Source organism: Apteryx mantelli, chromosome 21, assembly GCF_036417845.1.
Source record: "Apteryx mantelli isolate bAptMan1 chromosome 21, bAptMan1.hap1, whole genome shotgun sequence".
Taxonomy (NCBI): Eukaryota; Metazoa; Chordata; class Aves; order Apterygiformes; family Apterygidae; genus Apteryx; species Apteryx mantelli.
Genome location: NC_089998.1, coordinates 2,896,007 through 2,921,476, shown reverse-complemented (window position 1 = coordinate 2,921,476; position 25,470 = coordinate 2,896,007). Strand labels below are relative to the sequence as shown.

At 34.6% G+C, this 25,470-nt stretch overlaps 1 protein-coding gene across 1 annotated transcript in view; it reads right to left on the bottom strand.

The window, feature by feature from the left end:
• Nucleotides 1-6,295: 6,295 nt before the first annotated feature.
• Nucleotides 6,296-25,470, bottom strand: part of C5 (complement C5) — a 28,868-nt gene continuing 9,693 nt past the window's right edge. The window contains exons 14-41 of the mRNA XM_067308820.1: nucleotides 25,229-25,378; nucleotides 24,190-24,319; nucleotides 23,819-23,884; nucleotides 22,977-23,177; nucleotides 22,232-22,322; nucleotides 21,698-21,774; nucleotides 20,891-21,030; nucleotides 19,994-20,215; nucleotides 19,319-19,379; nucleotides 18,636-18,725; nucleotides 18,153-18,365; nucleotides 17,927-18,002; nucleotides 16,844-17,003; nucleotides 16,275-16,370; nucleotides 15,805-15,976; nucleotides 14,262-14,467; nucleotides 13,311-13,463; nucleotides 12,869-12,931; nucleotides 11,976-12,057; nucleotides 11,281-11,332; nucleotides 10,449-10,551; nucleotides 9,624-9,698; nucleotides 9,422-9,527; nucleotides 9,123-9,209; nucleotides 8,657-8,746; nucleotides 8,039-8,122; nucleotides 7,065-7,203; nucleotides 6,296-6,814 (exon numbers count right to left, since the gene is read on the bottom strand). Coding sequence (XP_067164921.1) covers nucleotides 6,685-6,814; nucleotides 7,065-7,203; nucleotides 8,039-8,122; nucleotides 8,657-8,746; nucleotides 9,123-9,209; nucleotides 9,422-9,527; nucleotides 9,624-9,698; nucleotides 10,449-10,551; nucleotides 11,281-11,332; nucleotides 11,976-12,057; nucleotides 12,869-12,931; nucleotides 13,311-13,463; nucleotides 14,262-14,467; nucleotides 15,805-15,976; nucleotides 16,275-16,370; nucleotides 16,844-17,003; nucleotides 17,927-18,002; nucleotides 18,153-18,365; nucleotides 18,636-18,725; nucleotides 19,319-19,379; nucleotides 19,994-20,215; nucleotides 20,891-21,030; nucleotides 21,698-21,774; nucleotides 22,232-22,322; nucleotides 22,977-23,177; nucleotides 23,819-23,884; nucleotides 24,190-24,319; nucleotides 25,229-25,378 — 3,315 coding nt within the window. The 3' untranslated portion in view covers nucleotides 6,296-6,684. The remainder of the gene's footprint in view (nucleotides 6,815-7,064; nucleotides 7,204-8,038; nucleotides 8,123-8,656; nucleotides 8,747-9,122; nucleotides 9,210-9,421; nucleotides 9,528-9,623; nucleotides 9,699-10,448; nucleotides 10,552-11,280; nucleotides 11,333-11,975; nucleotides 12,058-12,868; nucleotides 12,932-13,310; nucleotides 13,464-14,261; nucleotides 14,468-15,804; nucleotides 15,977-16,274; nucleotides 16,371-16,843; nucleotides 17,004-17,926; nucleotides 18,003-18,152; nucleotides 18,366-18,635; nucleotides 18,726-19,318; nucleotides 19,380-19,993; nucleotides 20,216-20,890; nucleotides 21,031-21,697; nucleotides 21,775-22,231; nucleotides 22,323-22,976; nucleotides 23,178-23,818; nucleotides 23,885-24,189; nucleotides 24,320-25,228; nucleotides 25,379-25,470) is intronic.

Below are 25,470 nucleotides of genomic sequence, written 5' to 3'. Positions count from 1 at the left end.
ACTGAAGTTAGTTTTTCCTACATAATATGGCATGAATAGTCATCAATCACTAGCATTTCTACTTATAATGCAAATATTCTGTAAATATTTTTGCTGCAGCAGTAGGACATGCTGATATAAATAAAATAAAGGGAATCTTCTAAGGTTTAAAAAAAAGAGATTATTTATACTTTCTTAGGAATTTATGTAATTATCTCAAGTTAATGTTAATGAAACCATCATACTGCCTTTGCTGTGGGGGATAATCCCAAAGATTACATCCATTATCCACTTTACAGACTGTGAAATAGGAAAATATTTCACAAAACTGGAAATGGACAGGGAGATTTTAAATCAACTTTAAGTTTAGAAGAACAGTCTGTGGTAGAGCCATGGATATAATATTCCAGATTGCCTCATGCTTAATTTTTGATTGTGGGATGTTTCGACTTTGTTTTATAAATTAACTTTGTCAAAAGGTCTTAATATTTATTATACGGGGTCTAGCTGACCTGACTGTGCAATGTACCACATTTATATAAATGTATAATTCCTAATAATTATTACTTACGTTCCTACATGACTGCTTCGATAATAATACATATATGCATAGATACATTTATAAAGCTTCTGCTACAATGGTGAATTTGTCTCACCACTCCTAAAGCCCATCTTAGCTACTCCATACAACAAGAACAAGAATTCTTTTTATTAACTGATATCTTAGTAGTGTGACCCATGGCCATAATGACATTTGAATACAATTTGATCTTTTCCATACAATGACATCACTGCACTTCAAACAAATCCTCAGGCTCCGTGTTAGCAGGGATGGCTGAGTCAGTATGTCCGAGTTCACAATCAGACGTGAGAAACAGAAGAGGTGTTTATGCGAAGATGTACCACTTTGAGGAGAAAAGTAGGTCTTGTAATGCACAGTAACTCTCATATAACAATACTGAGTAGTTCAGAAGAAAGAAAGAAATATTTATAGGTAGACTGCCTGCAAAACCTCACCAAGCATTTAAGCATACTTCTCACTGCAATTTGACATCCTATCCAGTTATTATTGGATACAGTGTTATCTTCTCATGCTTCTTTGAAAAGTTTGGAGGATTAAAAAGAAAATTACTCACAGAGCCAAAATTAAAAATTGCATCATCTGTGACTATCTTCTTTCCACAAATTAAACACTCTGGATCAAGGATATTCCTAAGAGAGAGGGGAAACAGTAATTTTAAAGTTCTTGGATGTACTGCTCTTGGGCAACTAGTCAATAAAAATAAAAATGTGTGCAACTTTGTACTTTGGACCAAACTCTCTTCTCAGTTTTACTGAAAACTAAGCAGATTTGTGCCAGCAGCTGTGAGAAGGAAATTTGGCCCTTCATCTGCCACTTTCCTGGAGGCAAGGCAAACTTTTTAACTGTTGAGTTCAGTCATCAAGTGCCAAAGTAACATTTGTTATAAATCTACCTAAGTTACAGTAGGCATTGATTTAGTCTACTATGTCTTAAAATACAAATAAGGAATGGCACACATGTTATTTGTTTTGTTTTGTTTTACAAGAAAGCAAAGCATAAAAATAGCATCAGTTAGTGTAATGAAAAAGCAATGGAATACCTGCAGGAATTCTAAAAAGGATACAAAAGGAAAACCTGGGGAATAAAGTCCTTTCTTTCATAGACAGCATGTGAACTAGCTGCATTTATTTACAAAACTCAACAAACATAAATATATACCAGCATACAAAGATTATCTGTAGTAGCAGAACAGCAAGACTCTCTTCACATTTTATTAATCTCTGCCTCCTCCCCTGGGACTGAGGATAAGGTGACTACTGCAGTGCGAAGAGCCACTAGCCATAAAGTTAGAGCCACTTCAGCAAAGCCAGTTTTGCAAATATTGTGTAAACATCACATGTAGGCACAGCTCAGTTTTGTCTGCCAGAACAGTAACTGATCAATACTGACAGTATCTAATATCACTATTTTGTATCATCGGATTACCTTAATAACCAGGCAACACAGGCCTTGCAGTAAGTGTGCCCACATGGCACCTGTGCTGGACTCCGCAGAAACATCTTACACAGGGGACAGAGATATATGGAAGCAGCGTTATTCACATGCTTTTCCCGAGCTTCTTCTGAAGCATGTGGGCTATTCATGGCTCCTGAACCAATGCTTGACACCAGATCTCCCAAGCACAGAGATGCTGTAGTATGTTCTCTTATGAAGATAAACTGAACAGTTTAGACTAAAGCCATCATTATTGTTTGCTTTCAGAAGTGCAGTTAAACTGCAAACTCTGAGATAATCCTGAAAAAAAAAAAAGCAGAAAAAAAAAAATACATCAGCATGGGAGGCAGTTCCTTTAGCATTGAAAATACACTAACATAAACTGCCAGTCAATCAACATGCACTAATAGCATACTTAAGGACCGATCAAAAATTTGAGGACTGTGGTAAGAGTCCAAACCAATGAGAGGAAGGTTGGAAAATAACAAGGACTCCTTCATTCTCAAACCACACAAATTCGAGTTGTGAAAACAGAAACCAAATTAAAGAAGAAAAAGGCAGTAATTGACATTCCCTAATAAGCATCTTTCCATATGTTGCCCCCAAAAATACAGTCCCAGGGAAGCTGCCTCAGAATTCTTGTTCTGTGTAAATCCCCCAGTGTTACAGGTTTACAGGAGAAACAGAGATTTCAAGACAGAAGGTGCAGGATGAAGTAGCAGTAAAAGTGAAATGACAGCATCACAAACTGAAGGCTACTATGATGTGGCTCTTCTGGGTTTAGAAACGAGTGGTCCCTCTACAGCTCTAGATTTTGCTTTATTGTTTTTCATTTCCCTAATTTCTGTTCCTGTATCTATTTAATACAGGTTATATCAGTTTACATGTTTCTCTGGCCTGCTTCTGCACATATTTTGTACCAATAACCCTTCATGCAAAGGGATTACGCTAAGCATTCCTATCTGTCTCTCTAGATCAGTTTCTTTTACTGCATGACTAACATGTCTGAGAAATTCACACTGCTGTTACCAGCACAATGTACACAGTGGTAGATTTAGAAGTGAGCTGACTGTATAAAATCAAACCGCAGAGCAACTTAGTCTGTTGAAATATCATCCAGTGTCTATGCTAAAAATCACTAAGCTTAAGAAATTCTAAAACTAAAAATCTCCTATTTGATATAATGTGTTTTAACTTGTAGCTTCAGTCCTGCTCAGTACCTGCAACCACGTACATGGTTCAAGAAAATGAGGGCTTTCTCAGGCTGAACTCCGAATTTCCTGATTTCTGTGGTTTTAAACTGCATTTAAACTACATTATCTCAGCAAAAAGCAGGAAGCAGCACTGAAGTACATTTCCCATTCACCGTGCTCAAAGGCCGCATTTATCGGGGGTAGGAATGGGGTAACTCTACTATCCTTAAAGCAAGTGCTGCATCCTGACCCAAGAGCTGTGTCGCTATTTGCAGCCATTCTTATGCTCAGAAGTCCGGACTGAGCAGAAGAGACTTTGCATCCCACGCGCTACCCTACGCGAGTGACAGGCATGCACACGCCACTTTATCACACAGCCCTCACCATGGGATCAGCTCTGGTAAATCTATAATTTGCCTGAGAACGTCAGTGCTGAAGGGGGGTTTCCTGTCTTACGGGTGAATTTTATTGACTAAAAAGGAATTTGGGTGGGATGGAGAAAAAAATTTTACCAGCAGAAGTGAAATTAAAATTGTGGCACTATCCACCAAAATACATTTCTCTTTTTCATCCACTAGGAAATGAGTACAGCATGTTTAGTAGCTGACCATTTAAAAATGTCTTTGAAAAATATTTTTGTTAAAAGTACTAATTCTTATTTTTATAGGACCTATACGAAAATGATGTTCTTGTGCTCCCTCTACTGTTTTTGTCACAGTGGCAAATTGGCAAACTAGGAGTGTTTCAAGAGCGATGTATATCCCTTCATACTCTGTAAGCAATACTGATGCCTAAATAAAAAGGGGAGTCATTCCTCCTGACAAAAGGATCTTCAAAAACAAAGAAATGTGTTTTAAAATTTAAGAGTAAACAGCACTATCTCTCTGGAAAGGAAGCTTTCACACAAAATTCAATGGCACAGACATATTTGGGCATTCTTTACACTAACATCAAGTCTATTCTACTAAGATTATGAACAAAACTTAGTACTACACGAGTTCTGAATATTGTTGTGATTTAAGCTATACTGTTCTTATTTATTCTATCACAATTGTTTAAACTGTTTTTAGCTAGCTAGCTAGACTACAGTATTAATATCCAAAGCATGGTCTTTTTTAAATACAAGCAGTGAGAAACATACTACTAGTTTTAAGTCTTTTTTTCTCTCTACAAAGATAGAAGAGATACCAACACTATCTATCAGAAGAAACAGCAAAAGCAAAAACATCAAAAGTATTTAAAATTTTCAAAATATTTCATGTAACAAATAACAATTAACAGTGTATGGACAGAGGACTTACCAAAGTGGTTAACGACTGAAATTCTCAGCACATCATCAGCAAGGGGAAACACTAAATTTAATCTCTCTCGAAGTGGGATTCCCCTATATCACATGCTTGTTTTTTTTCACTGTAGTAGCATGACTGTTTTCTTTTTTTGCCTTGGTTTAACACTACCTTATTTGAATCCTTAGACTAATAATTTTTACATTATTTTAAGAGGATTTTCTCATAATAATGATTGTATCGGCTGCAAGGGGGGATGATCTCTATTTTTGAAATCTAAGAATCAAGAAAAGATCAAATTTCTTGATAGGTTTTGCAGAGAAATACATCATCTGCACTTACACTCTTGTGAGCATGCAAAGTGCACAATAATTACTGCTGTATTTTGAATATTGCTACCAATGAAAACATACCTCTTATAAAGCAGGAACATTTATTTTCTCAGCATACCAGGCTTCATTTGAAAATGACATATATAAACATAAAAATCTATGCTCTTCTAGCTAACATAAGCAAGAAAGACAAGGTAGTAGACTGCCCAGCTCGTGTTAATACATGTAATTTGGCTGATTTGGTTAAAAATTCCGAATTAAACTAATATACCCCTTAAGATCTTCCTGTATTTCTTCCTAAGTTTCAGATGAGTATTACGGGAGTTTATTATTTGTAAAATATCATGGTTATCATGAAAAATAGCTTTGTTCTTGCAGCACACCCAGTCAGCACTTCAGAAAAAATGCTTTTTGCCTCATCATAGAAAATGTTATGGTATGTTCAAATTCTTCGGAAAAAGGAATAGATTCCTTAGGAAAATAAAACTATGAATTCCTCTGAATACACTTTTGACACTTTACAAGTAAATAATAACTGGCTGCGCAGATTCAACAAATTTCTCATGAAAGTTTTCTGTCGCACACACCAATAGGATTTTAAAAAGCTTCTTATTAACAGTTCTACTTGTATGGAAAACTTTCCCTGCCAAATGCTTTACAAATGACAGTATCCTCAGTGCCGACAAGAATCACTTCATAACTGAAATGCAGCCAGATGTATTTAAGGTCTTCCTGATTTTAACATCATAAATTCATTTTGTTTATTTTTAAAAAGTGTTAAGTTGCCCCTAACAGTTTCAACATACAGAATATGAACTGTACATTTCTGATATATTTTGTTTCAATTGTGGGGGGGGTAGAAGGAGTTTTTGAGATGCTTTGTGGTGTTTCAGTGCACTGTTAAAACAAATCTTCGCATTTCAGACAACAGATGGTTACCTTTCAGTGGCTGATGAAGTGATTCTTCATATATTGCCAGTATACAAACTGGAAGAAACTACGATTTATTAATTTAGTAAAGCTTTAGGATTATTTAATTTAAAAATCTGCTATTCCAGCCACATGGTGAATGAAAAATGTCACTCACAATGTTATGATAGATACCTGGATACTAGCTTAGATAAAGAGAGCAAGACTCTGTCACCCGCAGTTCTAAGGTATAAGGAACTATGGGAGCTGAAAAAGCACAAAGGAGTAAGGACTACCTGGCTTCAGTATGGCTCTTGGCACAATCTAAATAGCTTTATGAGTTGTCTTTCACAGTTTGGTACTTTAGCTGGAAATTGAACTTTGAAAATATTCATTATAAAGAAAATGGGGCTGGACAAGCCCTTCATCCTAAATACTTGGATGCTATTGTGGTAGGATTTGCTGTAAAACCTAAGCAAATAAATCAGCAAGAAATATTGTTTCATTCCAAATGTAAAACAGATACATCACTCATTTTTAATCAATTTACCTGGCAATTAAAGTTGGAACAAAACTATCTGATAAATAATTTCATTTTTCGTTTTATTTTTTTGTTGAAGGAAGGGTTATGTTTTTATAAGACATTGGATTTCAATGCTTCTAAGTGTTATTCTGGCACAAGGCAGTACCGTACGCCCATGTTTGTTTTTACGGTCATTTCATTTCACATCATCTGACTTCAAATGTCTTTGCAGTATTCTGCATTACTCTCCTATCCAAGCTTAAAAAATCATAATCTGAACATTCTTATTTTATAAAAAAGTGGATAAAAAATACAAGCTAAAAGCATTTTCCAAGATGAACTAGCTATGAATATTAAATTCTGGAAAGAATTACTAAAGAACTGAGTTCCCCCCCACCAAATGAAATTTGATCTATACTTTTTATTTAAAAATTCTCTAAGTAAATCAACAGCCATTGATGATGAGATCTTCAGCAAAATCTTCCATTGTATTTAAAAACTCTTGACAAAAGGTACAGGCTATATTTGAAGGCCACCATTCAATCCAAGTGCTGGAGTCCAAAGGGTACTGGAATCTAAAAAGACAACAGAAAATGCTCACTCACTGATAAGATCTGGGGAGGAAAACACCAAACAAAAAAATTACAGTAGGAAATAGCTTGTTTTGTCTTCATCATCCTGTTTTAAATTTACACAGCTGAAAACTCACATTGGATAACAAGTCCTGGTCAAACTAAAAATTAACCTATTACATAATTACATCAGAATTAGCACACTTTAAGATTAGGATTAAAACTCAGTATATTCTGATGATAATCCGCTTACTTGAAATTATAACCAACATTTATCTTTAAGGCTTCTTTTCCCATGATCAAATACTGCATTCCAGGGCTCAATTCAACATCACTACAGGTCTTCTTTTTAACAAAGGTTATTTCATTATTTTTTTGAGCAAAAGCCTTCCCTGCAGTAGAATAAAGTAGAATGTCAAGAATTGGAAAATTCCACAAAGAGAATTTCCAGTCACTTATATATATTGTACATAAAAAACTAACATGTTCTACAGTACAATAGAGCCAAGTGATCCATTTGCTACTAGTTAAATAACAGGAAATTTTGATAAGATAAACATATGTTTCCAGCTGTTTGAAATTAGTATTGAAGAATTTTGAAATGAAATCTGAATGGCAAATAAGCCTCGTACACACTAAATAATTATAAGGGCATATGCAGTGATCAAATTCAGAGGAAAAATGGGTGAATATCAGCTTTGGTTCTGCATGGCCTGTGAGCAGCTACCTTTCCCAGAGATAAGATACTGAGTGCTCAAGAGCATTCCAAATGGAGTCCTTTCTCCACTGGGCAGAGATATGTCCAACCTACAAAAATCTGAGAAGAGTGAAGGCAAGGCATATCCCTGCATACTGTCCCACTTCAATCACTATATATACAGTAAGGGAGGGTCCCCTGGGGAATGAATGGGACAGATTTAAGCAACAATTCACAACTGAATTATGGAATGCGTTCACCTTGTTTTGTCACATAACAGACATTTAACTGATTACTGGTTAGTTTTGTTAACAAAAGCTATCATGTAGAAAAGCTGTTGAAAAACACTGAACAAAGACTGCCTTTTTTTAGACCACTTCCCAAAGGAATTCTCAAATGTACTAAGGTTTTCCACTTGCATGAAATGACCAGGTTTGACTGTTGGTTTTTGTCAGCTGCTTCAATGTTCTCAACCAGACAGCTCTTAATGTAAATGCAATAATTACATGGATTAAAGTAAGGACACTCACCTCTTTTATAGAGATCTAGAAGAGCTGCAGAATACTTAACAAAATAACCTTCTTCACTGCGAGACAAGATGCTCACTTTATAAACTGCAAAATAACAGAAAAACTTTTTTTTAATTGTTTTTCTCTGCAATACATCTAACTAAATGCCCTACAGATGCTCAGGTGGAGAATATAATGTCCCTTTACAGTATTAATTGCTGGGAAAACTATGGTCGTGGCTATACAGTATATGGCTAAGAAATGTTAACAAGCTCTGCCCATGCTCTAATCTGGTTGCACACAGCTTCCTCTGATCCCAAAGCCACATGATTGCGTTAGAATGGTGCCAAGTAAGAGAAACACAGCGCTTATTAGCAGAACTCCAACTCACGCTCAGTGGTGCACTAATCCTGGTTACGTGACTTTTGTTCAGCAAAGGGTATGGGCAGCACTTATTCTTCTCTACCCCAATACGTCACTTCATACACTGTATGTCACTGTCAAGCCTAGTCAATCTTAATCATTAAAGGAATAATTGGAGCAAAATGTTTTACAGCAGTAAAAAAAAAAAAAAAAAAAAAAGGCAGCAAGCATTTAAGTGTGAACATAAGAAACAGGTAGTGCCAATTCAAATATTACCATATGCAATGTCATCGTGGCATGCAGCTTCTCGCCGTTTATCAGCAGTTATTGACAGATTTAGTCTCTTTTGTACCCGACTACACTCAGCTACATTGAGAGAGAAGAGAGACAGTATTAAGACAATATCATCATATGTCCTCATGTAAAACATCATGAACCTCTACTTGTCTGGGATAATCTGCTGTAACTGAGAAACACAGGAATGATGGGATTGCATGCTGCAACAATGAATATTTAGAAGCCAAAATAACACCCTTAGTTGCCTGAACTTAATCTAGTCACACATGCATGGTTAAACTGCACACATCTTTTTTAATTTTTAAAATGTAATAAATTTTTTTATAGGGCAACAGGTGTGTTCTTATGAGGATTATTCCTTGGGATTAGCATGCTTTTGTCCAAAGCATTAAACTGCATTCTCCCACCAAATGGAATGGGAAAACATCTTAAAAAGAAAGTTTACCTTCCATGCATTTACATTCATCTCCTTCACACAATCTCACAAGTTTTTCATCTCCATACGGGTTATATAATACAGTGCACTGTTTATCTAGAAGATCAAAAAAGGAATATTAAATTCTTACTAAAAAAAAAAAATCAAATTCCAAGAAGACAGCACTGAAACTTTGTAAATCAGAAGTTCCTTAAGATTAAAATAACATGGTTTAAAAAGCTGTGGAAGAAGGAGCAATGGAGTTTTTTATTAGGAAGAAAGAGTTTAAAAAAAAAAAAATCATGAATTTCAAGACCTGGAACACATACCTGGTGCATGATATTCATAGACAGTGAATGTGGCAGGATTTATCATTCCAGCATGGAAAAGCTCACTTATTCTGAACCCAACACAGAGGAAATTATTAGCTGGCACCTATTGAACAGATACATGAATGAAGGAGCCCAAAAGGAAACAGGGTGATTCCAAAGAGACCAAGTAGCGCTTATAGTTATGGAAAGGATAACATACAGAGTCTATCTGCAGAACAACATGCCCATCTTTAATCTCATAATCTGCTATCAACTGATCAACTCCACTTGCAAGCTGTAGGGGAGAAAAACAGAGAAATACTTTTATGCAACAGGTAAAAATTTTTGGATGATCTCTAAGGTTTTGTATTCAGCAGTTTTAACATGATTTTGAGATTAAAATCTCAAAATTTTTAGTGTTGCCTCTTTATAATGTTCATACCCTATCCTGTTTTTTTAAGGAAATTTTCCTTTTACTCATTGCATGAAGATAATAAAGAATTAAAAAGCCAATTATCTTTAAAGGCAAACTTGAGTCCAGGCCCAGTATCCAGAAGTATAACTCTGATTGCCTCTAAATAAAACTCACATTTTTCAGTAGGAGCCTGACTAACACAAGAACTAAAGCAAAGATTCATTTCACAAACTTCAGACAATTAATAGTTAGGTGCATAGACTAACAGTGTTCCCTCTATAGTTATCAGATAACAGCATCTCCAGAAGTTGATTCACACTGTCCCAACACAGAAAGCAACCATTCTCTAGCTGCTCTTCACTCTCCACTCACTACAGAGGGAGGCTAAAGGAAAGCTTTAACTAGATGTCTGGCTTCCGATCAGCTAAAACGAGGTGATCTGATTCCTATCCAAATCCCATCATCTAGAATTAGGCAGACTATTCTCATTAGTATGAGAAGTGTTTAGAAGCAATGAGGATATAACAAGACAGATTTGCACCATTACTCTAAGAGAGAAAGAGGAAGAACAGGAAATATTATAGTCTTGTCAGAAAAATGCAAAAAAGAAAAATGTTCTTTAATATTTACAGTAGATAAGTCTTCTGTATTTGCTTCCAGTCCACTAACTAAACCTATATCCATCACAGCATGTGCAGACCCCGACTGTGGCTCTCTCATGGTGGGCTTGTACCTAAAATACATTAAAAGTAAAATGAATTACATATAACTGTAATTAAAAAGCAGTTAAATATAACTGAAATTTAAAAGCAATCTTCAGAAACATGATCCCAGAAAATCCTGAGGAAAATTTTTACCAACATTTAGACCATTGTAAACCCATAATTAAGCTAAACATTTCCCATGAATTATTTCAGATTTATAGCAATCTAATGCATAAAGGAGGTGTTGTTAATACTTATGTTCCAGGAGTACCCAGATATAAATTAAAGAAAAACTCTCCCCCAAAGAAGTCAGGACCTTTGACCCTAATTTTGTTCATACACATATATAAAAGGGAAGAAAAAGGAAAAAAACAAGAACACAAGACTAGATGCAATTATTAACAAATGAGTGATGGCAAATAAAAACACTTTAATCTCTTAAAAATAAAAGAAATTCAATACAAAAGTGTCAGTCAATATAATATTAAGACAATAATTAAGAAAAAATTAAAAGACCAGAAAGCATTTGTAATATTCTCATTATGCACACAGAGGGCAATAATGCATTCCCCCTGGCACTGCTCCAATTCCTTAACAGGTCAACTGGGAATTCCACCTTTGTAAGGAGGAATGTTGAATGGCATGGTTAGGAAATCCAGAACACTTAGAATCAGCATCTAATTTAAATGAAATCTTGACATGCAAAACAGGCTCAGTCACTGGAGAGGGGTAAAAAAAAAAAAATCAGCTGTACTTACTTTGCACAAGCCTCTAAGCGCCCAAGTGGCTCACCATCTCCTCTTCTGTAACCTTTTCATACCAAGTAGAATCAAATAAGTAATTTTATAACTCCTCAGAAGCAGCAGCCCAAAATTCTTATAAAGCGTTTTCATAATTGAAAGAGAATTCTTCCTTAGTTTTGATAGCTGTTTTTCCCAGGAACTCACTGCCTAGCCACAAACAAGCAGCACTACAGTTCTTTTGTAATTCAGGTGAAATGTCAGCTTTAATGCTTAATGTGCTTTATCAGGTACTGATGTTACTGAAACTACTTCAGGGGAAATGTGCCTTATGTACCTTGTTTTATCTGGACTAGAACTCTCAGCAGCTTGCAGAAATCACCCCAAACAGACTCCCTCCCCCACCCCATAATACTTTTTTCTGCAAGAAGTTTTTGTTCCCCCTCCCCAATTGCAAAGGTTCTTCCAAAAACATGTAAAAATTCAACTGACAGAAAGACATTAAAAAGTAATTCTCTTCACAGAAAGACAGACAATAGTTTCAAGAAGGGCTAAGAAAGTCTTTTAGCAATTTCTTTCCCAGTTTTGTATTTATAAAGTGGAAGAATTTCTTACAGTTTCTTCTTAATAAGAAACATTTTATTAAACAAAGTGAGGTTTTTTTTCCTGCACTGACTTAAGTAATAGTATTTAAAATCATTTGGACCCTTTACCATCATCTTTCTTTGGAACAATCTTCAATTCAAAGTTACATGACTCTTCAGAAGTACCGATTTTATTATATACTGTCCTCACCTACACACATGGAAATAAAATACACAAAAATAAAAACACTCAGTGTACAATCCTCAAAACTGGCATAAAAATTCAAATTGAGAATATGGAATTAGGAGAATATGATAGAAGTGAAAACAAGTCTGTACAGCATGATTATTTTGAATGACACAAAGCAGAACAATAAACGATCAGCACAGAAGCAAACATGGAATTCTTAAGTAAAAGCCCACCACTCTGGCTGATTAGAAGACTGAAAATATTATCCAACAATTCCTGATATTTTATGAGTGCAAACACTAGTACACAAGAATATTTAAATTTTAGATGTTAAGTTCAATGCTAGAAGAAGCTGTGAAAGATTAGAAGAAAACATACCATGGAGACAACTTAATACTTAGACACACAATAATTATTTCTTTAAATACTGTAAGAGAACAATGCCTTAATGACATCGCTTAATAAACAAAATATAAACAGTAGAATAACAGAGAAGTAAGCAGTTTTTCAAAACTGGTCACTAACTTGGGATTTCCCTGTTTGGCTGTCTAAGCAGAGGCACTCAAAATTGGTGAGCAGTCTTTAAAATTAGGTTGATCACTTATTTAGATTTATGGAATAGAAAACCTGTGATAAAAAGGAATGAACTTTACAACTTATATTATTAGCCATAAATCATATTTAATTCAGAATATAGTCAAAATGACACCTATTACTTCAGTCTAAAGGTAAGGGCAACAAAAGGAATACCTTATGAGAAATATCAGTTTCCTTTTCAATATTCATTTTAACAAACCATAGACTTCATTTAAAAAAACGGCTGCACACTTACATTTACTGTAGCTAAGCCAGTGCTGCTGCCAGCGCTTACATATATGTCATCATCCAAAGGTACCTAAAGGATTGATGTCAAATAAAAATAGTTATAATAATAAAGATAGGACTATTAGTAACAAGAATTCAAGTCAGATGATCCACTTGTCTTTTCTACATTTTTAATACAAATTAAAGCCTGATACTACAAACAGCTTCTACAAAAAACTTCAGAGGAACAATCAGAGATAATAAATTTAAATGAGAGCATTCAAATGTATTAAGATTAGCAGAATGGGATTTTTAAATAACAAAGTCCTCAAACATTTGCTGTACCAAATCAATCCCCATTTATTAAAACAAAAAAGCTGGTTTAGTAGCGATTTCAAAGTTCAAAGAATTGTTTAACAAGTTACTAAGAACTCTGCTTTCGCTTTTCAAAAGCAATATTATTCACTCACTGTCACAGTTCTTCCCACGAAATTATCTTCTGTCAGTTTAAACAGATGAAGATCTCCATAGTTTTTGTATGCTACCTTAACACTCATGTCCAAATTAAGCCGTTTGACAAGAAGTGAATATTCAGTCAAGGCCTCAAGGGCATTAATTGTATCCTGTCAGAAATCAGTTATAAAGAATTACTTTCAGGAATTAAAAATAAAAGTAATAATTTATTAAAAAGCAATTTATTTTCTGCCACTTAACCAGGAGGACACATAGCAATAACCATTACTATCTAATCAGCTTAGCAGTTTCTCAGTGATACACTTAAAACCATGGTAAGGTATTTAATACTACACTGCTAGGCATGCTTGGACAATTTTAAAATATGTATACAAGTACTAAAAAAGAAGTAAGCAAAGAGTAATAAACAAACAAAGCATTCATCAGTTTCTCTTTAATAGATTTATTTTTATAGCTTGAAAAAAGTGGGGACATTGCATGAATTAGAGTATTTTATATAGTATGACTAGTTTACAGAAAGCATATTAGAAATCTGGCAAATTTCACTTGACTGTTTTCATCTACTCATGTATACTAACAGTTTTTACAATGAAAAACGTGTACTTTCTAACACTGCGTTCCATTTTTGCGGAAAACAACAATGTTGTGAAATGAAATATTCTGTTTTATAACAAACTTGGGGAAAACACTTTTCCTGGTATGATTCTTTACATTCAGCATATTTGAAGTCAGTGGAATCAGCTTGCAGATTTCTATTTATAATGGACTTCATGCAAAGAAGTCACGTTTCCCACAGACAAAGAAAATCATGGTAACAGAGTTATTTGATACCAGTCCTATATGCAGGACATCCAAGTTGCCAATTTGGTCATCTAATGATATTACTCTCTTAAGCCTTCTCAGAATTTTATATTTGAGGAGTGGGAACAAAATACTTAAAAGCTTACCTGAGTCGAATGAAATCCTCCACCATATCTTTGTTCTTCAGACAACCATTTGACAATTGGATTAGCATAGTTTTTGTCCCCGCTCAACAAAGTGGTAAGCAAGGCATATGCAGTAGTTTCAACCATTTGTGCAGTAACAGCGTGTGGAGTGTCTTGGCCTAACGTTTTGAAAGTATCTTTCCAAAAACGATAAATAGGTGGATCACCTACAAAAGTATAAAAGAAAGGTTTCTTATTGAAAGACAATAACCTCTATCCAGGCTAAACAAGATGGACTATTGTCTACACAGGTCAAGGAGAAAAGGAGGAACTCTTCCTGCTTTTATCAGGAGATGAAGATGTGCTTTGCTTACGCTTGTAAGTCAGATATTTATTCTAGAAACTGATGATAAACAGACCTGATGCATTTCCAGATAGTTGCTGGTCCTAAACACTGATAGAGTTGGGAAGCCAAACCAAGAAAATAAAGAAATTTCTTTTTTTAAAAAGCCACTTTTGACAGAGACAGAACAAAGCTATTCTATTCCAGAAGAAATAGTTATCTGGGAGAGAACACTGTGAGGTTCTGGCTTGTGACAAAAAGCACTAAAAAGGAAGAGCATTCACAAGAGGCTGTGAAGACATTCAGCAACCAGTGACAAATCAGTATCCCAGTGGTACCATTTGGCTGCAAGACCTATAGATCGGGTTAACTTTTGGACAGCGAACTAAACATTTTTTTAAAAACACACAGCTATGAAAAACGAGCATCTGATGGTAGGATCCCATTACTAATTAACTGATTTTGGGAGTCATCATTTAGCAATTCGGTTTCATCAGAATCAGAAGGGAAGACCAGACATATTTTGTCCATCTAGTCCAGACGTTAGCCCACAGACTTCAGATGAAGTCATTGTAAAAAAACCCAAACCAAAAAACTAGTATTAGCAAAGGAGGAAGGCCCAAAATCAGGTCTAAGCAGAAATATGTAGAAGAGGAAGAGCATCTGATCACAATACCATTGAGCTGATATATGGAGTAATAAATGAAAAGGGGACTGAAATAATTTGGTTTGCACCTTAGGCACTAACAGTGGGTTGGGAAAGCTGCATGAATGAAACGGTAAAAAAACAATTAATAGAAAAAGTAACAGCTCATCCTGTATTGTCATTTTTACTGTGACTGAAAGTGATGGGGTTTAGTTCTATTGTTCTTGGTCAAAGACAAGCAGAATATTTATTATGCTTGCAGTCAGTAAACATTACCACAAGCTAAAAGTAAAACCATTAAGATGAGCAATTTTTAGTGGACTGAAATCACGCCTTTGAAATCAGATCTCTTGGTGTTGAAGATAACCTGTTCTGAAAAGCTCTACCTTACTTTCTCCTGTTCAAGTAAAACATCCCTTCTATCATATGCATAAAAATGATTAAAATATTTCAGTCACACTATTAACCTAAATCCCCATACAGAATTCCTATGAAACAGAAATTAGATAGCTATATTAGTATTTTAAAATAAAAAATTTTCAAATAATCTGAAAATAGATTGGAATAAGTTGTACCTATGACAAACGCTTCCTTCTTCAGTGCAGAGAACGCTGACTGTGCAGAGTGATGGTTCAAGTCCACAAGAGCTAAAGCGTACGTAGTTATTGCCATCGTAAAGGGGCTTTCAGCAGATTGCACATTTCTCAACAAATAATCTACTGCTCTATTTCTAGCATCGTGGATTCTCTGACAAGATGAACAGTCTACAATTTACACGTGTTACTCACATATTTTTAAAGAAATACATCTATCAAGACAATATAGGCACATACAGTATCTTCTACAATAAATTCCAGAATGAACTACTCCAGAATTTTGCTATTGTTCTTTTATTTATTTTGAAAGCCAAAGACTAGTAAAGCAAATAAATCCTAACATCTGACACTGAAAAAAGCCTCTTGATTCTCTGGTCTAATGTTAATAGAACCAGAACAAATGAGAATCCCAGAATATGACTGTCGGCAAAAATAAAAATAATATTTACCTGAGTAGGACATATTTTAATTGTCTTCTCAATTCCAACAACAGAAAATGCTGTGAGATATAAAGATTTTTCTTTAGCTTCTGTAGGTAAAGTACCCTACAAAATCAAATACATAAATGTAATTAAATAGAAAAAACAGTTCTTTCAAATAAAAACAACTTTTTACCGTTTAGGTGAGGAAATGAATAGAAATTCCTGTAACAAACATCAATTTGATTTTACCTGAAAATACGTTGGCTCTTTTGAAAGTATTAGCTTATTGGTAAAAATAGACCAAAATATAAAAAAAAGTTACTGGCAAGCAAAGATTATTATATTGTAAAAAATCAACCTACGTATTTATTTTTTCTAAATTCTAAGAAGTGGCAAGTAGCTATTTTTAGTGGGAAGACAGAAAAGTATGTAAGATTATGCTGTTCTTAAATGACTTTACAGGAAATTAGCAAAATTGTCTTGCGTAGATGTTCTGGTAAAATGAAGCCCAAAATATCTTGCATTCCTAAAACACAGTACCTCCTGGTAACTTCAGCTTTTCGTGTATACACACATAAAACATTCAGTTTCCATACCTGTAGTTTCACTGGTTGATAAGTTGAAAATTCATTGAATGACCCATCTGGCATTTGACAGTTATCAATCAGCCACAGAAGTGAATTACAAACAGAAATTTGATCAAGACTTATATATTGATTAACTTGTCCAAAAATCCTTAAAGCAAAAGCTGACAACCTGCCAAGGAAATCAAACAGAATATATTTCTTTTGACTAGTAGATATAATTTTTTTTTAACCTTACAATAACAACATTTCTAGAGAATACTTAGACACAGATTTGCACTACTTATGATTTAGCTGTACCACCCCCTGCACACATGAAAGAAATATTGTAGATGAATTTTTAATTTAACATAACTAACATGCAATAATTACTCATAATTAATTTTAAGCTAGGCATTTAAAATAAAGTTGATCAAATCTCATGTTTCAGGATATATGCCTGAAATATTTCATTTTTTTATGCACAGAATTTAAGGAAGATGCCTTGGAGCATCTCATTCCTTCCTTTTATGAGTCAGTTGCACTGGCCATTGTGAACAGCAAGACAGCGACTAGGTATTTTTACTCATTTGCAATGGCAAGTTCTGTTTTATACAAACAATATTAGCCCCTCCCTATTTGATATTTCCTAAATATCATATTTGTGTGAACAAGGGCTATCACCTTTTTCCCCCTGCCCACATCCCTACTCTTTGCTTTCATTCTTCAAATGCAGGGTGTGACCTTTCCTCAGGTTTCTGACTTCTGTAGGGAACCAAGGTCTACATAGTCCTTTTGTACAATTCCAAGCCAGAAGAAGAGGTTTCAGAACTGAGCAAAATCCTAGAGATCATCTCAGGTACGTCTGCTCCTAACCATTGGTGCAACTTGGTAGTAACTGTGTGTACTGTGGACCCATATAAAGGATTTGGCAAGTGAAACCAAGGAATCAAAAGATGCTATTCAAAGTTGTAAGCACCATTTAAACCTACCATCAAGCCCACCTGTCATGCTTACTATAAAGTATCACCCTTTAAAAATCAGTTATGAGAAGAAAGCAAAGAACTGAATCAAGTTTTTTCAATCCATTCTAATAAAAAGATCTTTTAAACTCACCATGTGCTAGCTTGCCCGTTCTTCCACATGCTATATGAGAAGTCAGAATTTCTGAATGACAAGATGCTTACAATTCCTAAGGAATATATTAGGCAGACTTAGTGGTTATGAAAAAAGATTAATATTAAAATCATATTTGCTCACTCAGATATATTATCTTCCTCTATCAGCAAAGTCTATGCATCTCTACAACTCTTTAACAAGAGAAGAAGATATATTTTTCTACCTTCTTTCATCTTCCTCCTCATTTCAGTTCTTGAAGCTAAGGTTTTAGGACCCAGTAAATGCCAGTTATTTGATTGTTCCAGGTAGTGAAACACATAAAATACTGGGGCAATACTCATAAGCTCTGCCTCTGCACTGCCCTTTGGCAGGTTAGCAAGAAAACCGAGACCACTAGGACTGAGGACTGTGGCAAACACTTCACCCATAAGATGCCCTGTGGAAAGAAAGGAAAAAAAAAAAGATTTAAATGGGTGACTCAAAGTGAATCCAAGGGCAGAATCAGACTGATATTTAAGAACAATAACTTCAGATTTAGTTATTTAAACTTCTAAAGAAAAAGTCATCTCTAGAGTCTTACCTCAACAGAAGGAGAACCTAGGAATAAATTCAGACAAATTTAATCAAAGGAATAAGAAATAGGAGCAAAAGAACAAGTATAGAAAGAGTAAATATGCAGTAGGCTAAAAGTTTCAATTCAATTTACCTTTTACACTGACACTTCTATCAATTTTTGTTTTAGGCACCAGATTTAGTGGGATTTTGTATCGAAATTCTTGTCGTCTCTTGATTAAACCTATAATGGAAAATGCACATACAGCATATGGCATGATCTAAATCAATACAGGATTCAGATGTAATAGCCAGATTTAAAGATCACAACTGAAATACAGAAATATGTCCAAATATACATGCAAACAATATCAACTATTGAAAAAAATCAGATCCAAACACTTATTAATCTATCTTTGTTGTTGTTGTTGTTGTTGTTGTTGTTGTTGTTAAGAGAATATATGATCTTGACCTAGAGTTTGTGGTTTCAGATTTGTCTCTGGTTAAATGAGAACATATTCTATTTAAAATTGACTGGCTAATTGGTTTTCAGGCTCACTGAGAAAACTACATCTTCGTACCATATTAAAAGATACATACAAAGGTTCCTTTAAGAATTGAATTGAACTATTTTTGAAAGACTAGCTATTTTGACATGGATTTGTTAGTCTATGAAAGGACAAGAAATCCATGGAAAGGACATATGAAAGGACATGTCAGGAAGGAGAACTGCTGCTTTTTGTTATTACTGAAAAGTTGATTGTCATAACTGCATGAAGCAACAAAATGAAAACATAAACAAAGCAGATGAGGTACACGTATAATCAGTTCTCATACCATAAACACCTTGTGGATCCAAAGTAAAACCGGCATGAACTTCTCTCTTAATGCCTTCTGGCTAAAATCATTAAAAAGGAAGAAGTAAGCAGAAAATGGAAACACTTTCGTTTAATCAAACATATTAGCTGAAACAACAGTTTATAGTATCTTAGCCATATACATCTTTTTCTATGGTTGACTTTTATTTTACTCTTCTGCTTCTATTCTATGTACATTTAGCTAGTACTATAGCTCCCAAAATCTTAAAATAAAATTTAACAAAAGATTTATATAAAACTTAGGAAAATATAAATTTACAAAAATATAAAGTTACAAAAAATATAAAATTATAAAAAATACATCTTTCCATGAAGTAAGTTTAAGCAGTTGGAAACTCAGAGTAACTTAGAATACAGTATTTTATTTGCTTATTAAGTGTATATATATATATATAAAAAATTCTGAAAATTCTTATATGCAAGGGTTAAAAATATAAGCACTTAAATATCCAATCATGCATTTTTTCACTGCATATCTCCTAACGAAGTCAATGATATTATGTGATATCTGGGAATCTGATAATATTAAGATATAGCAATATTTATATTTTGATTTCATATATTTTGTACTTCTTGTGACTGAATCAATATGAAATTCAAAAACATTCTAAACATTTTGATTTTTTCTCCTTACCATTACACGTAATGTTTTAACTACAGTTTCACTACTCCGGGCGCTCAGCAGTGTAAAGTTGATAGTATGAAGACCTAATTCCAAAGGAAGTATTCTGAATGTAACTGGTAATGATGAACCACCATGTAGATACTTAAAATTACAATTGCGTATCATCACTCCAGTAGTTGCAGTATCTCCAAAAGAACAGATTCCATCTCCAGCTGCTATTTTAACACAGACCTGAAATATTGAAAGATTAAAAATGTTCACTTCCATGACATGTACCACACCAGAGAAATATTGAATCCATTGAACTATTATAATGAACATTCTATTACTGTAATACTTTTTTTCTGTTTACAGTGGGCCAGTGTTACTAACTTTGGAATTACTATTACTGGCACTAGAGACACACTAACAAATGTTCACTAGCAAAACCAAGGAACCACTGTACTAGTCGTCATATAGACACCTTTGCATGCTTTTCTTTGAAAAATTTCAATAATTATTTTTCACCCTTCTGTTTGAATGCATTTCCCTAGAAATACTGCTTTCTTATTAAATCCATAGATAATGTAATCTACTAGTTCTGGAGCAGGTCATTCCCAAAATCCCATCATTTATTTGACATGCTGTCCTAACATTTGGAATAGAAAAATTGTATCTTACCTTTTCACTACTACTATTGCATCAGGTTCAAAGTTGCTAGGCAAGAGCATAACAGCATTGTAATCAGCAGCATGGCTGGAGGTGAAAGTTTTAATGATTGCTCTTCATTGTTACATAGGTAGGTAGACTAAAGCTGGCTGAAATATCTGAAAATCTGATCCATTTATACTGAATGCTCACAGAGAAAATACCTTTTCAGTTAATTACGTTACTATTTCTACAGAACTCGCTAATACCACAAATTACCTTAATTACAGAATCTCCATAGTTATAAACTGATCCTTTTAACTCAATTTGTTCTCCTCGCACCACAGAATAAGGAACATAAATGCTCAAGAAGATATCTTTTAAAACATGCACTTCCAGGGGCTCTGCAACACATATACCTAAGAAAATGAAAAACATAAAAGCACACTATCTTATCCACTCTTCCGATAAACAAGTTTGAAAAACTCTTCATATCCTTGCTGCCTTTATTGATGGCTTATCAGTTTTCAAAAGGTACTTTGAAATTGTTTGGCTTTTTCAAAAGCGACCAGGCTCTTGCATTCTGTTCCAAGTTGCTATCTGCCACTCTTCTAACGTACTTGCAGACATGCCGGTCCATTGGGCTTCTGCTCCTTCCTAAACCTAGAAGCAACTCTTCTGTTTGGACTACCATATCTATCAGAAATTGTTTCTTCCGTTCCTCAAGTCCCTAAGCTATTGATAGTAAGACGCTGTAAAGTAGTGCTAGGGAAGAGTCACTGAGTATTTGTGCTATTCTTCTCCTCCTTCTAGTCATCTATTATGGGCCACTATCAAAGACAAAATACCAGGCTAGACAGACTTTTGTTTTGCCCAGTACAGCCATTCTTACATTCATAACAAGTAAAGTAATTTCCCTTCCATAAAAATATATTCTGATGTTTTCTTTTCCTGATTAACAACCAAAAAAATCAAAAAAATATATTTTAGAACATACATGGCAAAGGAAAAGGGAATATCTGCAAAATCCAAACAGAAAAGCTCCCTAATTCTTTGTCTACAACCTGATTTGTTTACAGTACCTACCTTTATCAGATATGCCAACACCTTGTACTTCCCAGGTAGTCAGTGAATCAGGCAGAGTGATAGACAGAGTCTTTGACCTGTGTTTAGAAGTGTTTTTTTTCTTTTACAGTTAGCACATTTATACATTATCAATAGTCATTTGTTAACACCAACAACCAATCAAGAGAAAGACAGTACGTGCCCAGAGCAACTCCCGTATCTAAGACAGACTCAGACGAGACAAGCGATGACATAGCATATTTAGAGAACAGAACCTCTGGATTTTTGTTTGCATAACTTTGTTTTTGGCTGACTTTACAGAAGCTGGTGTTTAGCAAGGTCAAAAGTGAAAGGAAAAGTGACTTAGAAGCACCAGACAGCTTTTCCTGCATACAGGACAACATGGCATAAAGAGCGTACCTGTACGAGACTGCATTTTAGCGCATGTCACAAGGGGTACAATTAAGGTTACCCAGGTTACCTCAATTTTAGCATTTGCTTTCTAAAAAACTGATGATTTAGTCAAATGTTAGTAACTGATTGAGAAAGCAGTACCTTGGAGAAACTTGATGAACTTCCCATAACCAGCTTTCAGGGAAATAACTTCGTATGTCTGCTTCATCCAATTCCAATACAGCCTCAAAATCTTAAGATAAAAAAAGCAAGTAAAAAACCTGCCAAAAGCCTTCTGCCAAAGGCTTCAAAATCATCATCCTTTCTTTTTGTGATACTATATCCTGCCCATTTGCCTTAGGTTATTCCTAATTAAAGAAAAAAGTAGCTAAATACCCTCAACAAAAATCAACAAAAAAGATCATTCCAATCTCAGCCATTTACATATGCTGTCTGGCTAATGGATGAGTATTCACATAACTTGTGAACTAGTAATTATAGGGAGAGAATGGGAGATGAGAAATTTTGTGCTCCCAGTGATCCTGAGAAACCCATTTGGCTGTTTTGGGCCTGGGAACAGGATTCAAGTTTAGCCTCTGCACAGTATTGAAGTTTAGCATTGCCTTCATAGACAGTGATGCTTCCTTATTGTATATCTGCTTGTTTTAAGTATGGATGAAATATAGCTCTCCAGTGCACCCCTAACAAAATAAAGAATTGCTCTCCTACCCCACTCAGGGGTATTCAGCCAAGATCTTTGGAGACTGGCAAAATTCCTTCTGGAATAACTCTGACATAATACAGAGGGGTTAACAGATTAATAAAGCTGTCAACACTGCGTCTTTTCATATTCTACACAAGGTATTTCATCACATGTCCACCCAAGAGTTAAAACTCTGGCACTTACGCATTCTTGCCAATATCAGGAGCTTATTAGGCTCTGCCTCCCGCAGTTTGTTTGCAAATTCACAGCAATCTCTGAATGCCGAAATGCACTTTTCACTACTCCGAATTCGTCGAGCTCTATCACTGCAAGTCTCACTGACTGGATATGCTTTTACTCCAGCCATACAACATTTTCGAATTTCTGGATGTTTATATTTGGATGCTGAAATAATAAAAAATAAATCACCTAATCCCTTCCTTGAGATGAAGTTTTTACTTTAAAATGAATTTTAACTGGTTATACTGAAATTATTTTTAAAACTTGCAGACTTTCAATGAAGGCATAGATTTGAGGATAAACATAAACTTGCCAATTTTAAAATACTGGTGACACATCCTTAACTGTCTAAATCACTATTCTGAATTAAAAACATAAAACAGATAAGAGAAAAAGGAGCTTTATTACACTTCAAGACTTAAAAGACAAAAGTTCTTCTAACAGGCTTGGTCCCTGGCAGGCTGTTACTGGGAAAGACTGCCACATGGTAGTATTAAGTTTTTGGGCTGTGCCTCTTCAGAAGAAGAAAAGAATTTAAAATTATGCTAAATTTTAAGCATATGCTTAAACCTCAGCAACTTCAAACTAAGCATATGGCTAAGAGGCTTTTATAGATGAGGTCCTCTACAATGTCATCTTCCATATTTGTCAATATTTATTTGTCCATATTTGTCAAACACTCTCTATCCCCTACATTAACTGAATGCAGTAATAATTAGAAGTAGTAAGTAAACGCCTAGAATCTTGATTTCTAAGGAACATGATCTTTTTTCATAATTATATATTTAAATAGAAGTCTTAAGCACCTTCCTGAAGTATCCGTTCCTTGAAATCAGACCGTTTGGTTCTCAAAATTTCATTGCAAGTTTCATCTGTTAAAAAAAAATACAAAAGCAGTAATATTTTTGTAATAGCATAACTTTAAAATAATTGTATAAAATCAATTCTATATGGAAGTTATTTTTCATTTGCTATTTTAATTATAAAAAAACTATGCTCATTTCAATTACAATAACTGATCCACAAGCCAGGATGTTTTCCTCCCTCAAAATCATATTTCTTAGTATATGTGTTCTCTAATAATTTTATTAGGTTCCAATACCATAGCTGTGAGCCACAACAGAACACTTCAGAAAAGAAAATCCACAATTTCATGTTTAAAAAGTATATAATATACCTGCTTCATTTGAATCATCAGCATTTGCATTAGTTAAAAATGTAAGCCCAGCCATTCGAAATACATCAACGTTGTTCCGTCCTCCTCCAGCACCACATCCAAGGTCACTCTTTTCTAAATGTAGCATTATCTGAGGAAAAAGTACATCACCAGCTAATTAAAAATGTGGATGACATTATATGATGAATGAGAGAATTACAGCTTTGCAAAAAGGCCATTTTTGTCTAGAAGATGTCTTCACAAACACACCAAAATGTACCATTTAGTGATACTTCAGCTAACTCAAGCACCAGAACCAACACAGACACTGTGGCACAAAGCTGAGCTAACAAGTCATGTTGTTGAATCAGGCAGAAATGCTTCACTCATGTGGCTATAACACATCTAATACTCAAACTAGCTTGTTTAAAACTAACTCAGGTATCTTTATCTAGCATTGAATAGTGCTATAAAACAGATTCAAACGATACAAGGTTGGACTTTCCTATTTTTCTCCTATATATATTGTATCTGATCAGAATTATTGAGAACTGCAACATTTTATCACAAGAGTGAAAACCTTTCAGTGACAGATGATATTCATACTTTACACACCTACACACATTTATGTTAAATTCTGCAAAGACTGAAAACCTCTATAACCCACTGAACATAACAGCTTTTGCCATACCTTTCTACCAGTATGCCTTAAAAATATAACCTGAAAAGATTATAGGATGTACTAATAAGCACCATGCTTCTTTGAACAAGGAGCTCTCTAATACAGTAGCCTAATATTGGCCAAGTCTGAATGGTTCTGGTGAGACAGCTCAGATCTGGCTTCAAAACCACAACTTACTTTTACTGGAAAACAAAACATCGCAAATGAATTCTTTTTATTGTTTCTTAACTGTCAGATTTAAAACAGCAATTTTTACTCTGAACTGAATTGCTCTTTTTCCTATTTTCAGGCTTATTGAATGCATGAACCATAATAGCAATTTGAATATGAACATGACACAAATAGCAATTTATTTTTCTTTTGTGGCTACTACTTAACCTTTTCCATAGCTCTCTTTCCTCTTCCTGTGACTCCATACACTGCTTTGTCAATAGATGACAAAGCAACAAAGGAACTGAATTGTGTTTTCATGTTAAGTGATGCAACTTCTCCTGGCTTCAGTATCTGTTTGCTCGACAGCAGCTTAATCTATAAATTGAAAACAAATATTGGTCATTTTAAAAGCACCCTGTTCCAAAACAAATGCATCTGAAGGTGGATACCTTAATGTGTGCGGAAAT